General features: G+C 40.2%; 1 protein-coding gene across 4 annotated transcripts in view; it reads left to right on the forward strand.

Moving 5' to 3' along the window:
* MED15 (mediator complex subunit 15) overlaps positions 1-12,948 on the forward strand; it is a 35,582-nt gene extending 22,634 nt beyond the window's left edge. For 2 of the 4 annotated variants that reach the window (XM_064466748.1, XM_064466746.1), the window contains exons 9-18: positions 859-978; positions 6,921-7,063; positions 7,384-7,511; positions 8,407-8,541; positions 8,947-9,010; positions 9,175-9,241; positions 9,698-9,858; positions 10,060-10,226; positions 11,111-11,209; positions 11,363-12,948. In XM_064466748.1, coding sequence (XP_064322818.1) covers positions 859-978; positions 6,921-7,063; positions 7,384-7,511; positions 8,407-8,541; positions 8,947-9,010; positions 9,175-9,241; positions 9,698-9,858; positions 10,060-10,226; positions 11,111-11,209; positions 11,363-11,499 — 1,221 coding nt within the window. In that variant the 3' untranslated portion in view covers positions 11,500-12,948. The remainder of the gene's footprint in view (positions 1-858; positions 979-6,920; positions 7,064-7,383; positions 7,512-8,406; positions 8,542-8,946; positions 9,011-9,174; positions 9,242-9,697; positions 9,859-10,059; positions 10,227-11,110; positions 11,210-11,362) is intronic. The other 2 variants (XM_064466747.1, XM_064466749.1) reach the window with 2 other exon arrangements.
* Positions 12,949-18,633: the final 5,685 nt, after the last annotated feature.

An 18,633-nucleotide genomic window follows, 5' to 3' on the forward strand; every position in this document is an offset into this window, starting at 1 on the left:
AGATAGAGGCAGATTGTGGACTCATAACAGTATTTTAGCACAGCTTAGTAATAGAGGAATGGGTATTTGCCAAAACAATGGCAATTAGAAGGATGTATTTGACTTACTGTGTGGGTTATTAAAGGAAGGAAGTAGCTTTTTCAAACCCAGAAATCCTTTTTGTTGTCTTTTGCCATTGTTATACTGCCGTGGGTTAGGTTGGTCTGAGGTCTTGCTCACTGTGGAGTGTTCCTACTGATGGTTGCTGTTGAACTGTCTACCAAGTTCTTTTACAGTGGCATATGCAAATACAGCTAAATCACAGAATCCCAGGTTGGAAGGGACCTCAGGGATCATCTCGCCCAACCTTTTTAGGAAGAGCACAGTCTAGACAAGATGGCCCAGCACCCTGTCCAGATGACTCTTAAAAGTCATTTGAGTCCACAGTGAGGGAAAGCACATCAGTAACCTATAGTCACTGTATAGCTTCTTATATGGAGCATTCTTGACAACAATCTTAGAGTATTTATTTCCAAGAATTCTAGAAATTCAAGAAGTCAGGCAAAGTTTGGGAAAAGCCCTTCATGCAAATAGTAGCGTAGTCAACCCTTGACCCATGAATCTGAATCTACCTATCAGCTCTCTCAAGATACCTAGAATTCATTAGATGCTTTCTAAAAATGGATAGAAGAGATTTAAGGAGGAGTTTGATTTATAAGCTAGCAGGTTAGGTTAACCTTTAGAGAAAAGCTGACTAACCTTCCCTTCATGCTCCCCCTCCCCCTAATTCCTGGAGGTTGCATGTGCTTCTCATCCTGCCAGTGCACTGCATTTCTTGTTTTGCGATTACTTTTGTCTGTTGTCCCTCTGTCCTCAAAGATGATCACCGCACCTATGGCCCGAGGTGGGATGCAAATAAGACCACGGTTCCCGCCTACCACCGCTGTGTCTGCTACGCCGCCAAGCTCCATTCCTTTGGGCGGACAGCAAATGCCACAGGTATTTACTGAGTCCAAGCACATTGTGTCAGGAATTGTGCAAAGCATTCAATACGTGATTGTATAGCACTTGCTTTCAAGCAAGGGGAAGTGCACTTTTTCATCAAACTACTAACTTGCTGGTGTTACTCAGGGTATTGGGCTGTTCAGGTTTTGTATGGATCCTTTTTTCATTTTAAATAATTGGTTTTCTAAGAGCTTGGGATATCAAATAAAGCATTTTTTTAAGCTGCATAGATCTTTATTTTAACATTTAAAATGTTTCCATGTTCATAATTGATTCAAGTCTCAAATTAGAACTTTGTGGTTTCTGTTTAGTCTTTGTCCATACTCCACAAGTGTGAATTTATGAGTGTTGCAAGTCAGTCCTGCAGTGTACTGGCTGAGTTGTGTCTGGGAGCTTACGTGTGTTCCTGCTGTACAGGTCCTTCTTTCATAAATAGTAAGCTCAGCCCATTTCAGTTTGAGCAGCTTCTTGTCACGGTATCAGGGACCAAGGAAAACGGAGCTGTTATTTTCTTTCACGGTTGTGTAGGAGGAACTGCCAGAAGGATTCCACTTGTACCTGCATCTGGGAAGTACATGTGAAGGCAGGCTGGCTGCACCTATCCAGCTGTTGCTGGAAGATGCATGAGGTCAGAGTACTGCATCTGCCTGGTGCAGGTCTGGATCTGCTAAAGACCTCATAATTGTGTTTTGCAAGCAAAAGGTGTCATTTTGGGGCAGTGTGAATGGGGAGAACTAGTATGAAATAGAACTGAGTTCTTACCAGTAGGTCACAAAATGAGGCTCTGCTCTGCAGAGGTTTGCTGAGCCCTATGTGATTTGTGTTGCTTTAAATGTGTATCATATTATGGTGGTGGAATAGTGTTCAGCTGCACTTTTCTATCTGTTATGAACCTTATGCCTTGTTCTTCTAGATGCTAATTTTCAAATTTAATACCAGGTGCAGTTTTAGTTCGTAATACTGCTGCATTTTGTTCGTAGGTTTAATGGAAGTTTCTTCACTCTGCATTTTTGTTTCCTTTGCAAGCTTGTCGTGGGGATGTGGAATATCTGAAACTCTGCTTCCTAGTGTTGCTGCATCAAGTTTAGTAAGCACAGCCTTTTCTTCTCAGGAATTTGCTAAGGTAGATACAGTGACCAGAAAGATTCTGCAGTCCTAGGCAAACACATCTGTTGTTATTTCTGGTTTAGGATGGATGGTCTTATCACTCCAGGTCATTGTTTATATGTTAACTGAAATAAAACCCAGGCATAGCCGCTGAGTCAAAGGGGAATGTACTTTGAGCTTTATTTGCTCTAGCAGTTTCTGTATACCGAGACAATCATCTCCTATATGAAGTATTCACAATGTTTGGTTTGAGGCCTTCTGATAAGATATTTAAGATCAGCTTATATTTAATATTTGAGTCATAACAAAAGACCTCTGGTTTAACCATTCAGTGCCATAGGCTGATCTTGTAGTGCTGCCATGTCTGTAGTTACTGAGGAGCTTTGATTTCTGACACCAAGTGAATTGGTCATCAAGGAGTGCTCTCAGTAGCATGTCAAGGGTTATCAAAATGATGTAGAAGACTGAGCAACAAGATAAGGCAGAAGAAGAATGGAAATTTCTTTATGAACAGTGATGGGAGTGAAAATGAGTAAGTCATGGTTTGATTGTGGCAGGAAGCATGTTTTCAAAGCCAGTCTGACATGCCATATACTTGACAGCTCTGGATCAGCATGAACCTCCAGTGCTGTCTGCCAAAACATGTTCAGGTTCTAGGTGGATTAGAAATTAGAAATGTGGTCATTTGTGCCTCTTAATTTTGTAAAATGCTGAAACAATATTGTCTGTTGGATATGTATTAACTTCCTTGTCATCAGAGCCCTTGCAGCTGTTCACAATAGGAGTAAAGGGCTGTAGCATGTATCTGGTTATTAACTACTTGTTTAAGAGCCTGTAATCGCCTTGACTATAGTATCAAAACTCATTTAGGCTTGGTGATAGGTAGTTCAGAGTCCCCTTCTCTTCAGAAAAGTATCTTGGTATTGCACTGAAGAATCTTTTACCAAAAGGACCAGATGCCATATCAGTACTGTGTAGCTGTTAATTTTTACACCATATGACACAAATGTCAGTCTGTTTTTTATCACAAGTCTCAGTTGATTCTGCAGGGATTTTTGTTTGTTTGTTTGGGGATTTTTTTGCTGTTACGGTCTTTCCAATTAGAATATTATATTTACTGATATGGTGGTGTATTCCGCAATCTCCTGGTCTTTTGAATTGCCAGAGAATTAGAACTGACTTTTTTTTTTTCTTAGCTGGAGTTCATTTGTTCCTGAAGAGTTACCAAACATGAACTACAGTCAATGTTAGTGGTGCTTTTTGAACAGCTAAGAGACTTTTCATAGTACCATATTTGGATCGGCTCAAGAACCCTGCTGATCTTGACATTTTAAAAGATTAATACTTAGCTTTTGCTTTAGCAATTAGATAACTAATGTGCTAATACCAACCATTTTCCTGTATTTCTAGTGTCAAAACCTTCAAGTTCTATCTACAAATTCATTGCAGTCTGCAATAGTATGAACTTCCAATTTATTGTTGGCACAGGAATCTTCAGCAAACTGAAAATATAGGGAAAAAAGTAAAAGTGAGTTAATATTCAAATAAAGCAAGGGATACTGGCCTAACTGGGAATATGGAAACCTGTATCTGAACTTATCTGAAGCTCTGCAGAGTTTCCATTTTGTCACGTAAAGCAGCATAATGGTGAACTTTAAACCCAGTTTGCAACAGAGTAGGCAAGGCTGTGCTTACTGGCTTAACACTGAAACTGTAATTAGAGTAGTGTAGATGCTTTCTAGAGTTTTCCTTTAGACTAGAATTGTTTCTACTGTTCCTCATTATTTCTCATCACTTCCTTGTTGCAGTCTCCTTTTCCTTGCTGTTAGCTTCTGCATATTGTACACTCTTGCTACTGGGAGCTTTGGAAAAACTCTCGCTAGCCTTACCTACTGAGTGCTGTTAGGAACTCAGTTGAGACTCAGCAAACCGGAGGTAGGCCTCATGGCCAAGTTTATCTTCCAGCATGGTGTCCCCTAAACTCTAAGAATAGCTTTGATTTAGCGGATATTAAGTGCAAACTTCTGTCATGCAAGCCTAAGTATCTTTTGGGCAACGCTTCAGAAAATTAGGACTTGGTGTTGTGATCAGGTCAGTGTAGAGTCATAGAGTAAATTCACTTCTAGTGGGCTGTAATTGCTGTCCATGAATATGCTTGTAGATGCAGAAACTGTCACCCTGCGGTTAAAAAATATGTAGTTTTATTTTCTTATATGTGTTGAAGGTGAAGGGTATAGAAATGGTCAGTAACCATGGCTTAACTCTGGAGTAAAATGAGCTAAATGAGTTTAATGGAGTTAGAAATCCTCCCTCTGGAGCTTTTAGTCTTTTGGGTTTATTTGGTGTTTTTGGTTTTTATAAGCCTTTTTACTCAGAGTCAGTTGGAAAGAGCATTCCCTAGAACTTGAAAATTCATTAAATTGTTATAATCTTAATCCATATCCTGCACACAATTTAGAAATCTAAAGCTGAAAGTGTCTTTAGATCTGTTCTGTAGGAAGTCATCTGAAATTATTATGCAGCAAAATAACTCCTTTCAAAGAGAAGTAAGGCAGTAAATTGAGTTGCATACTTCTGAATGCATGTTTTTGAAAATATCGCAATTTTGCTTAATATTAGACATTAGCCTTTGGTATTCGGAAATGAAGCTGGCAGAGAGCAAACCTGTTGCAAGAAGGAAAGCTGTTTGCCTATGCATGTACTTAAATGAAAAGGGGTAATGCAAAAAATAAAGAGCTAATTAACTCTATGCTTACATGGACAGAGATGCTGCATGTTCCTTGCTTTTCTGCAACATTTGTAAATTAATGTGAAGGGACCTTGGTGTTGAAGGAGATACAGATGCTTACATCTGGCAAAAAACCAACTCAAATATTTCTCTTTCCTTCCCAAAACACAAGGATTTAAGCTTTCAGAAGTAGTTTTATATAACCAACTTGAGACACTTAAAAGGGGCCTGATTTTCAGGAAGTGATGAACCACTCAAAAGTGGTCTTAGTTTGACTTGATGAAAAATGGGTGCAGCATCTATATGGGTGAGTTCTAAATCACTTGCTGTTTAATAGTTTAACAGAATTGTAAAAAAATCAGGGAGCGCTTTTTGCAGTATTCATCCTAACTTCCTTCCAAACAATGGTGAGATGCTTGTTTTCTGTGGGAGGGAGACAGCTTTTCAATCTCAGAAATGCTTTTCCAGTTGTTGAGGGGACACAGCCGTTAAAGAATCTACCTCCTATGAAAAAAAGTAAGCACAGTCTCAGTATTTGTTGATTATGGAGAAAAGGAAGATATAATAGCTGATTTAAAACATCATTTCAATGTCACTTGTTCTAGATATCTTTGTAGGAGAGGTTGTGAAGATAGTGGGGTTATTGAAGACGGAAGAAAAAAAATCATAGTGAGTCAGGCAGCATTTGATTTTTAAACGGTGATTTAATGGATGATAATCTAGTCTTTGCACGTTTAATAGTTTTACGTTTGCACCCCCCGGGGATTGATTGGACCTCCCCCTTTTTTTTTTTTTTTTTTTTTAGTAGAGTGTGACCTCTTGCATAGCTGTAATGTGATATTCCAAGCAAAGCATTTCTCCTCATATTGAGTGCATACATGCAAAAGTAGACCATGCAATACTTACTTTTTAATGTGCTGAATATCGTGTCCCCTGGAAACAGTAGTATGATTTAGACGGATATTTAACAAGCGTGTGAAGGAGAACACCAAATTGAAGTGCCCATGAAGTGTCTTGGACTTGTGGATTTACTGGGACCTTTGCTTAAAAATGGTTTAGACTGAGGGAAACAGTTGTTAATTCATAAAGGTGCAAATCAGTGACTTGCCGAACGGACGCATGGGTTACTGAGTCACAGTATGTGGCCTCTGTGGGCTAATTCAGTTTATCTTTGTATATACTTATTTATAGCTTCAGGTCATAATAACTCTGCATGTGCCTTAAACATGATCACTTAATATCTGCATTGTTATATCATGCTCCTGGCCACGACACAGGGGTTTTTCATTTGGTTTTAAGTTATCAAGGGGAAAAATGTCCATTAGAACAAATGTGAGAAGTTGCTCTAACTTGATCATCATCTGGCTCTGGCACTTTAGAGTGTACAGAATAAACTTAGTTGCTACCCAGAGTTTGGTGCTGTGCTGGACATGCTCTTATTTGTCTTTTTGTCCTTTAGACACACCCTCATCATTCTCCAAAGGTGAGAAAGCTACTTCACTTTTTTTTCCACCCAGTCATCCAGTTTGGAGTGTTTCTATCTCCATCCAGGTTTTCAAATCTAAATATTTAAGCAAGATATTGGTGGTTTGGCTTACTTAATGTTTTTCTCTTCCTTCCTCCTAAAGAAAACCAGTTGGGAAGCTACAGTCAAGACTGACAGACCTTGGAAGACTGTAATTAAAATGTCAAAATAAGGAAGGGTTTCTATGGCTGTAATTTTCAAGTTACAACTGTCTTTTCTTCCTGTTCTTCTTTACTCTGGTTCTAATGAAATACAGGTTTTTTAGATGGAACTTCTGACATTTTAATTCCAACATGATGGTTTGGGAAATGAAAAACAATTATTATAGTTGTTCAAATTATGTGCAGTTTTAATGTTTTTTTTTCCTAGTAAAGTTGATATCAAATACTGCCCTGAGAGCCTCAAGAGTGACACAGGTGGGACTGTCAGTATGGGGGAGAACAGGAAACTAACACTTTCATTTCTTGTAGGCCTGAGGATACACTTCTCTCTGTAGGGTAAAGCCTTTTAGTTAGGTTCCTCCCCATCCTCTACTCCCTTTTGTTGTTATTGATCTTATATTTTTCCACATTTCAGGTCAGCCAGAACAATATTACCATGATGTCATCCCCATCTCCTGTCCAACAAGCTCAAACACCCCAGTCAATGCCTCCACCACCGCAGCCGCAGCCATCTCCTCAGCCAGGCCAGCCAACTTCTCAACCAAATTCAAATGTCAGGTGAGCTAGATTGCAATTTTTGAGGACTTTTGTCAGTGCCGTATGGGTAAGGTTTTCAGAAGCATTCGATATATCTTACTCTGTTTCCATTGAAGTGAATGAATTTTAACATCAGCTTCAGTGAGAGCACAAGTGGGATTGTGCTGAACACACTCTGAAAACCCATTTTGAATAAAGAAGCTGTGTACGAAATCCTTACTGAGTCTACTGGCAGAGCTACAGAGTGCCATAACAATGCTTACTAAAGTCATATCTGTTCATGGGCTGATCATGCTTTCTTGTCAGATTCTGGCAGGTTTGATATTTATGCTTCTTTTCAGCTCTGGCCCGGCTCCATCACCCAGCAGCTTTCTCCCTAGTCCATCTCCACAGCCATCGCAGAGCCCAGCAGCTGCACGAACACCTCAGAACTTTAGTGTCCCATCCCCAGGTCCTTTAAACACTCCAGGTAAATGATCTGAGAACTCTACTGCAGACCGTGAGTTGGGGTATGTCTTGGTAACTGTAATAGTTCCCAGGAAACCTGTTATTGTTCGGCATGGTCTAAACTTTAAAAAGCTCTAGAAGGGAACCAGCACTGCAGGTCGTGAACATGTCACATGCACCGCATAACACAACAAGGATATCTCAAATCAAAATGAACTGGAACCTCTTTTCTCATCACTGAACTATGCAATGGGTTTTTCTAACTTACCCAGTATTTGGGAAGAAGAAAGATAATATAATGGAGCAAGTTTATAGAGGCATAATGATTCCTTAGTTTCATGCAGGAAGAAACCCTTAGGAAGAGCATGCAGTTTTAAAGGCTGTAACTGCTTAATCACAGGCAGCAGGCAGCCTTGCTCCAAAACACCTTCCTAGGTGTACTCTGACACTTTTGCTCTTCTCTCTCCCAGATGTAACAAGCAGTTTCTGATACTGTGAATGGAAGCAACATACTGGCTCCTTCTCATACCATTGTTGTGTGCTCTGCAGTTTGGAAAGCAGCAACTTAAGGAAAACTGCAGCAAATTCAGCATGCTAATTTAGTGTTTTAATGCACCAGAGTGAAGGCAAAATGAGGACCCAGAAAATGGGTATATGAAACTTCGGACCTTTACAGAAGAAAATTGTATTTAATTGGGAATTGCTGTTCTGTCCACAGAACACATTATTTCTACACAAAGGTTAGAGGGTTAGACAAGCACTTAAACTGTGGAGGGCATCCAACCGTGGATTTGTAGCTCTCATCAAACATACACTTTGAAAGCACCATGTTTCAGATCTAGATTCTGAAATGTGAGAATGCTGTTCTGCAGTATCTTGTATCATCCCTGTGACATGCAGTGTTTACTTCTTACCAGGAAATCCAAATTCTGTCATGAGTCCAGCCAGTTCTAGCCAGTCAGAGGAGCAACAGTATCTGGAGAAACTCAAACAGCTATCAAAATACATTGAGCCGCTCCGGAGGATGATCAATAAAATAGATAAAAATGAAGGTGAGGTTCCCTATACTTAGTCATGCATTTCTCTCTGTCAACTATCTCTTCTGATGGAAGAAACCGTACCTTGGCTTTTCTGATGGTTTTTATTCCAGGGATAAAAAACAACAGTGAAAGTTAGTTGCTCTTTCTTGTCTATGATGGTAAAGATTTTACTGTGAAGAGTGGGTAAAAACCTCATCCTTAAATTCCCATCACTTTTCCTTTACTTACTATATTTTTGAGACATATGGAGCTTACACAATTGATATCTTTGATCCTCGCTAATCATAAACATCTTTCATCTACTTTCTTCTGTGTTGGCTCCTGTTTTCACTTTTAACAGTATACTGTATTTCTGTCTGCAAGTTTGGAAGCTATTCTCATAGTCAGTGTTTGTGTCTGTCTCTGATATCATTTCAGATAGGAAGAAGGACCTGAGTAAAATGAAGAGCCTCTTAGATATCCTGACTGACCCTTCAAAACGGTAACTTTTTCCTTTTGGCTGGACATCGGATTTCCCACCTCTTCAGAGATTTGTTGTTTAGCAGCCAGCCATGTTGGCATTGAAGCTGTCTGCAGCGTTCAGATAGCAGAAACACTCAGCTGAAGCGACCATTTTGTGGTGATGAAATTTCTCCTCTTCTGCAGGTGCCCTCTGAAGACACTGCAGAAATGTGAAATTGCTCTGGAGAAGCTGAAAAATGACATGGCTGTCGTATGTAATGTTTTGCGCTAGCAAGAGAAAAGCAATTAGTTCCAAAAGGTCTTATGATTTGGCAAGATAATTTTTTGCATTTCATATTGCTCATGCTGTTAAGACTTCAAGTAACATTAGACAAAATAATAAAACAGGAAAAAATGGGCAGGCATTTACTTCATGTAAATCACCTGTATGTATCTTTTAACTGAACTTGCAAAATCCTGTGCTTTGTGCAAAGACTTGAGTAATTATTTCTATGAACTTTTGCAGCTGATTTCAGGACAGACTTCCTAAATGAAAGCTGTGGACTGCTTTGCGCTTTTTTCTTTTTTAGTGTTACTGTATGCAGTTTTGAGAATTCTTTGCGTTTCCTGCATTGGAAGTTTACTGCTGTAAAATTTTGCAGAATCAATAGTAGAAATTTCTTTTTTGGTGACGATTAAAAGTAAAGGGGCTTCTCTTGTGTTTTAGCCTACTCCACCGCCTCCCCCAGTGCCCCCCACCAAACAGCAGTACTTGTGTCAGCCACTTTTGGATGCTGTTTTGGCCAACATCCGTTCACCAGTCTTCAACCATTCCCTTTACCGTACATTTATGCCAGCTATGACTGCAATTCATGGACCACCAATCACGTATGTATCATTGACCTGCTGTCTGTCTTAAATATTTATTATTTAAGAGAAAAATATTTATTTGTAGAAACTATTAAAGGAACAAATGGGTTTATGGATGGGTATGAGTTATCTTTCCTTTCTAACCTGTAAAATATTTGACAAATGCGGCGTTGGCATAATATTTTCACCTAGTCCTTTTGTGGACTGTATTTTACATAGGGCCCCAGTTGCTTCCGCTCGAAAACGTAAATATGAAGAGGATGAAAGACAGACCATACCAAATGTCTTACAAGGGGAAGTTGCAAGATTAAATCCTAAATTTCTGGTAAACCTGGACCCTTCCCACTGCAGTAATAATGGCACAGTTCATCTCATATGCAAGCTAGGTAAGCAAGAAGAAACTAAAGGCTAAATTCAGAAAGAAGTGCTGAGCTTGACTGTAGAAATCTGAAGAGTTGTTTTGCTAACAGTGTTGAATCTTGCCAATCTATGACTCCTGCACGAAGTCTGTACTTACCAGATTCATAATCATGGCATTCTATACTGCCTGCTTCAGGGCACTGCTGGAGATTTCTTTCGCCCTGGTTGATCCTTTCTTTGCACTGAAGTTGCAGTTGGTCTCATTTAGGGTCTAGAAAATGACTTGTTGCTAACATAAATCTTGATTCCTGATTTGACCCGTACTGACGTGTGAGAATTGTTCTGCCTCCAACAACTAGGACAGAGCTAGAAAAATGTTAATTTTGGGGAGGGTCTACTTCAGTGTGTACTAATGATCACCGACAGTGGTGTATGTTCAAGAAAGAAATTCAGATTGCATCTTACTTTCATCTCAGCTGAATAGTCATTAAGTGTTACAGTCTATTAACTTGTTTTGCTCTTGGATTCCAATGGGGAAAATAAATTATTTCCTTGTCCCCTTCATTTGACAAATCTGAACTGTTTTTGTCCTGAATATTACTACATAAGGGACTTAATTTTCAAAAATGAGGTGTCAGATGTAGTGAAGTTCAGCTGATGAAATGGTGAGATTGGCGAGGTGCAGACATGTGTAAGAGACGAAGCTATGTTTGCCAGCTTTTCCTCCAAGAATTTATGAGTGTTGTTAAAGTGAGCTATGAGATTGCCGTCCAGTGAAAATAAGAGATGTACAGCCTCGTTCCTCCTTGGGGTTCAGAGACTAGAAACCAAGCTGAATTGTGCACAAAAAAAAAAAAATCTATCCAGCAAGGAGTGCTTTGTTCTGATGGGAATTGTGTTTGCATTCTAGATGACAAGAATCTTCCAAATGTGCCGCCACTCCAGCTCAGCGTTCCAGCGGACTATCCAGATCAGAGCCCTCTGTGGATAAAAAACCCCAGACAGTATGGTACGAGGATACTAGCATGACGTTTGTTGGGCATGTGTATGTGGTAATAGCAGGGAAATGTGAACACCTAATAGTGATTTTTTAAAAAAAAAAATTGAAAATTTATTTTATTTTTATTTTAACTCCATTTCTCTGTTACCTTTTTTTTTCCAGCAGCCAATCCCTTTTTGCAGTCAGTGTATCGGTACATGACTTCAAAATTATTGCAACTTCCAGACAAACACTCAGTCACGGCACTCTTAAACACTTGGGCACAAAGTATTCGTCAGGCCTGCCTGTCTGCTGCGTAACATCTCGCTTTCTAAATTGTGAAGGAAGAAAGAAGATCTTGACAGCTGGCCTTTTCCACGTGCCACTGGAAAATCACAGGCATTTTGGGGAGGGTACTTCAGAAGAAAGAAGCCTTATGTTGTTTTGTTTCTAGGTGTCAGGTTCAGTAGGGAACCTGATATTAGACTTAGTTTTCATGCTTTTTATCTTCTGCCTCTGTGGACTTTTGCCAGCATTTTCAAATATACAAAATTTGTATATATGGTTCTTGAGACTGTATTAGGATGAGTTTTTATCGTCTTCTTAGAGAAGAAATTATTTGTGGACTTCCATCAGGGAGTCTGGTATAAGAGGGAGAAGGGAGAGAATATCCTAATTTGCTTCACAGTTTGCTCAGTGCCAGTATTCTTTTCACACTGTATGTTTTGTGGCCTGATACTGTCCCAGAAATAAATTAGCTGCAACTAGAATGTGCTTGCAAACTTCTCAGTGGCTGCAGGAATCTTTTTGCCTATTAGCTTTGCCCAGAGATTGGATAAATTATAGCATTTTAAGGCATCCCTCAAATACAGGAGAGAAGTCTGGATAATTGTACTTAGGGTTGGCGGTGGGGAACCAAATAGAGCAAAAAAAAAAGTGTTTATTGCTTATTTTAAACCCTACTTTGTGTAAATGGTTTTTGGTTAGTGTGGGCCATGGATTTCTCGCTCCGAAAGAGTGAGGTGATGAGAAAGAAGAGATATTAATGTGCACACTGACTTCCTCCATAAACTCAGTAAGTGTGTATGTAAAGGTGGGGGTGGGAGAATGACAGTATAAAGCTCTAGTAACCCAAGTCAAGCCAGCAGGCTTGTAGCTACACTAAGAGTCTGTCTTTAGCTTTGACTAAGAGTCTGTCCAAGGCACCTGGCTTCCTTCGGGAGTTAACGCTGTTTAGTGGAAATTCTTCTGTGCTGCATCAATTCATTTAAAAAGAAGGGGGGGGAAAAACCAACATGGCTCAGGAGTAGAACTGACAACTAATATTTTGTGCCTTGAGCAATGATGGGCATGCAAGTCAGTCATCAGCTGCCTTATTGTTGGGCACTTCAAGGGAAAACATTTGCCGTAACTAATTGCATGCATTGTGTGATTGCTTTATTTTCCCCATGCTTATAAGTTGCTCACTCTTCATTTCCAGGTGCAGAAGAATTTCAGATGCTCCCATTATATCCTGCTCCACCTCCCTCTATTGTGCAGCAAACCTTAAAGAGTAGCTTGGCTCTCTTACAGTAGCGTCAAGAAATTGCGATGACCTTCGTAAATGTGTGGTGTCATCAGTTTTAGGATGTTTTTTAAATGTGGGTACTTAGTAAGCACTGACTGAGGCAGCAGAATGTTATCAGTATTTTGTACATGAACTAATGCATTATCTGTTTGTTTCTATTGTAATAAATTTATTATTATTCCTGTGTTGGATGCTAACATTATACTGCTCCTCCCATGTTGATTCTTAGAAGCCAGTTTTGTCGTGTCCGTTGGATGATGGTTACTTTGTTCTATGGTAAGAGAAAACCCATATGCTTTGAAGGTTAGGGGAGGAAGTCATAAATGGCTCTTCATCCCATGAAACACTATCTTTACTGTCCTTACAGTGAATTGGAAGACCTGATCAAGACAGTAGTAATGGTATCTACAAATGAAAGATGTAGTTTTTTTAACCGGTACTGTCACTGTGGCTGACTCTGTGGAGAGAGCAAGAGAACCAGTGGCACCAATACAGTTTGTAATACATAATTAAGTCATAACCCAAGAAATGAGGATAGAAACAGGTGGGGTTTTAAAGATGTTGCCAGGGTCTAACACTGAGACACCTGTAGCATTTATTTCTTAACAATTTGATTAAAACATATCTGGAAACAGATGCAAAACAAGCATATCCCTCACATTTCAGTAACTTTCCTAGTGCAGTTTTCAGACCTGTCACTGCAGTACCATTCAGTTTTCCTTCAAACAAGATGTACCAAGATGTTAGACTAAGAGGGTGGGGTGGGCATCATGACATACGGCAACTTCCCATCAAAACTGGAAGTGGGTCACGTACACACAACCTGTCACATTAATCGCTGTGTGTCATATAGCTGCCTTCCTTTTCTGTCAATGGGCAAACTGTCATAAGCTCCTTATAGATCTTGCTAAAATAAAAATTAGAAGCTTATTCCCAAATCCTTGGAGAGATGCACCAGAGTGGGAGTAAATTAGTATCAATGTTTCAGTACTTTAGCAGCTGTTGGGCCATTAAAAGTGAACTCAGAAACTGCCTGTTATGAAAAATTCAGGGCTCTGCGTCTTTCAGAAATGCACAAATCTGTTATGAAATAAAAAATATGCAAGTCTTTCCTTTCCTTTCCTGAACAAACGGCATACAAAATTAATCTGTAATCAGCTTTTACTTGAAATGAGGTGGCAATAGCGGTTGAAGAATCTGTCATGAAACTTCAATGTAAATATTGAAGGCATTAATAAGGAAACAAGAAGAGTAAGTGTTGAATTAAAATGCAGTTTGATTAAGATGGTTTCTCTGAATAGCCCAAGTTCTCTGTCTCTCAACAAAGCTTTTCACTAGTGTTTGTTTCAGCAGTGGCAAAACTGCCTTTTTCTATAATGGGCACCGGTGTGGCAGTCAGGCTGAAGAGAGAGGAATGCAGCACATCAGCGTTACTGTGGCTACCCGAAACATTTTCTTGTTCAGTTAGGAAAGGTGTTGGGTTAGGATTACTGCCCTACTGGTGAGCTCAGCGGTTGTGTGATGGGCTGTCCTGGGTGGCTGCTGAGACTTTAAACTTCAGTGAGAACCTTTTCCCCCAAAGTTTTGGTATTCTGCATGAATTACTGTTCTTCTTCATGGATCAAGGGTATTGTGTGATTGGCTGTTCTTCTGTTTTCCAAACTTGTTACCTGAGGCATAGCTTTTCTGTGTTGAAGTCCAGCGTTGTACGCTGACGTTGTCTAGCACGGCCGTGCAGCAGGTGCCTCCGGTAGCTACGGAGCCTGGCACATAACATCCTGCCTTTTGGCTCCCCAGGGCTGCTTGCTCTTGCTGGGCTCTTGAGACTGGATGCTTAAGGGCAGAATGTGGGAAAAACATTCTTGCAAGCACCCTTTTGGGAATTGTTATGCTAATGAATACATCTTCCTCTTTTGGAGCACCATGCCTTTGTCTTCTGGGCTTGTCTTTTCCCCAGTACACTGCTGAAAATATTTATGACTTAATGTAGTATAGTTATCTTACAGGATAAGGTGATGCTTAAATTCAGGAAAGTATATTTTTCTCCATCTTCCAAAACTGTTTACTCCCAGTAGAATGTAAGGTTAAAAATGCTCTGACCCTGTTCATTCTGTGCAAAGGAAAAGGGATTTTTGCTTGTACATAAGTTTTGTGTGCAAGATTTGACCACAAAAGGCATGAAATGTCCTAGAGAGCCACTTAGAGCCAATACTGACAATGTGAGCTGATAGAACCGATTTGCTTATCAGTGGACCAAATTAAAAGAATTCTTTGATTCCATTCTGATAAGTGCTACCTTCTAAAGAGACTTGTGTTACCATATCTTCTCTCTGTTTCTTACCTGTAAGGTATCTATCTGTGAAGTTTTTTGAGAAGATCCTCTCTCACAGATGGCACTGTAAAGCACCAAGTATTTGAGAGAGGCTGTAGGAAGCAGTGCAGTTCCTGTCATTTGAGTATTCCATGTACATCTTTGAGACAGGATTAGTCAAACTCTGAATAGCCAGTGTCTTCACAGAGTGATTCAATCTTTGGAACAACCCACTTGAAGAAATGGTAGAACACATTCCTTGCTCTAATCACGTGTTTAAGAGAACTGGAGATCCATTGCTAAAACTGGTTGTCAAAGGTGAGCAAATCCTTTCTGGCTGGAGGAGAGAGGTCATAAGAGTGAAGGGCCCTAACTAGCTGTCCTTGGCTGTTTCCTTTATTCTGTGTCATTTATTGTCACTTCTGGTCAGGCAGCGGTCACCTGTCTTGCAGATTGTCGTATCAATTAGTGCTTGGATGTGGGCGCTGCCATGCTAAAGAATGTACTAAAATAAACAGCCCGATTCTCTAGGAAATGATTTCCAGTTGAGGGGACTGACCTCCAACTTGAACCTGGTCAATCTTTTAGGCTTTTATTCATCGGTGCATTCTTTTCTAACTGCAGTAGGACAAGTTAATCTTCATCTGAAGACAAATGTCTATTCTTCATTGGTTTAGGGCTATTAAAAAATGTGATGAGCAATCTTAAAACACAGGAGAATGGTTCGTGTTTAAAACTTGCTGCATGTGTGCATAGGTATATAACATACATAAAATTAAGATTTAAAAATCCTTGAAACCTGAAATGGCAGTAATGCTGTTGCTTGCTGGGTAGTGTAAATGACGGGATACCCAGACCATAGTTTTTTGTGTTGTGTCATGTTCCTGCACCCCCACACCCAGATGCCCCCCTCTACAGAAGCATTTTCTAGATTCAGAAGTTCTGGACGGCCTTTAGCTATAGAAATTGCAACTCTGACTTTCGCTTAGCATCCTGCAAACTTATTGGTAGGGAAACTAATTAGAAAATCTTTACCCTGAAAACCTTCCTTTTTAAAGTACCACATAAGCTATTCTAACTTGGTTCAAGAATATTAGGCAGATTTCTAGCGGCATTTCCTTACCTGATTTGCCTCGCTAGCGGTCTCCTGGAATGGTTTTGTTCTTGTGGTTGTCTTCCAAACATTATTTCAGATGCACTGAGAAAGAGAGTACCTTTCTGCTGTTTTTCTGGAAAACTCATTATTCACCATAAACAATGTGGGTTTTGTAGACTCCATGAATTAGCAGCAGTCCACATTTAGCTTTGTATGCGTTTCTAAATGGTTCACTTTGATGTCAGTATGATTAGTAAAATGTGCGTGATAAAACTAATAGAAATGGTAATAGGGCCACATAACAAAATGGTAAAATGTCTTGTCTGATGACCAACTTCTGAGATTTCTGCTACCCCAAAGGTATGTTGTGCCTTTTTTAGCAGTCTTACATGCTGAACAGAGATTTGAACTGGTCATTGGAGAAGATGAGGTAGTGATCTTGTTATCTGCAGAAAATAAAAGAGAAACTATGATCTAGGGTCTGTGACTGTGGAGCTGATTATGGCAGTGGTCTGGAGTGGCAGTTAAAGCAAACAGATCTGCAAAGCCAAGACCCTCAAGTATCAGACTGCTCAAATCAGACTTGGAGCAGGACAATTACCTGCAGCATCCCAGCGGGACAGTGACTAGGAGGTAGGAGATACCTCATCTGACACTCGGGTGGAACATGGTGAGATCCAGCCCTCGTGCAGCTCTAAGGCTCAAGCAGAGTGGTGGATTTGTTCACAAAAACCGCTTATTGCAGGCTTACTTTAATGATACTGAATGCTTTGGTTCCTACAGTGTAGTTTTGGATGTTTATTTGCATTTAGCTTATAGCTGTTTTTTTACTGAACCCCATTTCACTTTGATTAGTTCTCTCTCCCATGTGCACGAATGTGGCATATTTCTAGTGAGCACAAACTGGTGGTTGTTTTTCCAACTGGCTGCCTTTGGAAGCTGACCTGATCAGGACTGCTCTTTGAGGCTTCTCTTGGTGTATTGCCCCAAAGAACATCTGGTGTTAATTAAAAAAACGTGGCTCAGAGAATGGCAATCGCAGGAAGGGGTGAGAATGAAGGCAGGGTCAGGAACAGACACAGCTGTGCCTGCTGTTTGCCACACCTGAGGGCAGAAACAGGCTGCTGGGAAAATAGAGCCCCTCGGTCCCAGGGAAATAAATAAGGATGTTTTGAAATCACAAAATAGATTGTGAAAATGCCTGCTTTTTATTGTTTAGTACCCTAGGTTGTGCCATGTTGTTAATAAGACACTTGCTTGGGATCTCCACCCTTGAGTAGGGCTGTTTTGAGGGACAGATTTTTTTTCAGTTGCTGAACATGTTCTCTCCAGAAACCTGACACACCTTTTACAGAGGAACTCTCTTTTAGTCAAATGTTTGACTCTGGTGTCATCATGGGGGATAAGTATTCTGATGACGAACTGGAGATATAACATGGAGGTATCTAACATAACCTTTTATATCGTAGTACCATGGAAGTTGCTAGGCAGCATATAGACTTGCTTCTGGAGGACAGCATGAAATATTTCTGCCACTGTAGTGTTAAATAAATTCCACCCGCCAACATTCTCAGCACTGTATGTGGTTTATGTGTCAGAACGTCAGAGTTTCATATTAGCCAACAGCAGAGCTTGTAATAAAAACCCCAAACCAACCAACCAACACACACACCATGACCTGGGAGGTGGTAACCCTGAAGGGGACTCCCTTACGCTCTAGAACGTTGGGAAAAAGTAAGCATATTTTTTGCTTTGTGTGCGTGACCAAAATCCTTCCCATTATAGCTTATGCTGAGTAAAGCGCCTGGCAGCGTATCTCAGCAGCTTGGTGTGAGGAGTAAAATGTCTTGCTAAAAATGCTGTACTGCAGCAGCAGGTGCTACAGCAATACTGCTTTCCCCTTTCCTTCCCTGTGGTTCCAACCAGTTCAGGCAAAGCATATGCATTTTGTCTCTGGTTTGTTAAAATGTAGCTCATGCTCAGCACTAGCTTATCAGTGCTTTACACTGCTAACAACGTGCATCCGGCTTTGCTTCACCTGCTGTTGCTGTTTGGGTGGTAGTTCAGACGAGCTTGCGATCTTTGTAGATCAAACTATATGACCCTTGGCTATTCCAGTTTTTTTTCTTGTATGAGCTGACCCGAGCGCTCCTGATGAAGGTCTAGCTCTGAGTTACTGAGCGTAGGTCAACACCTCTGGGGTCAAGATATGCTGCACGAAAAGGTGACTGGTGTTCAAGGCTTTCCTGAAGCTCAGTCTTCCAGTTGTGTTGATGACAAGGTGATGGGCAAGCTCTGGCACACTTTTTAATTCATCCTGTCTGCAGCAACAGGAAAATGTGGCACCCTTCGTAGCAATCCCTGATTCATTATGAGTTTAATCAATAATGAGAATAATGAAGAACTGTAATTAAGTGGGGAAAATACCTTTTTTTCTTTTTTTTTTAAATAGTGTCATTTAAGGAAGTTCAGAGAGTGAC

This window comes from Phalacrocorax carbo, chromosome 15 (assembly GCF_963921805.1).
Source record: "Phalacrocorax carbo chromosome 15, bPhaCar2.1, whole genome shotgun sequence".
Classification (NCBI taxonomy): domain Eukaryota; kingdom Metazoa; phylum Chordata; class Aves; order Suliformes; family Phalacrocoracidae; genus Phalacrocorax; species Phalacrocorax carbo.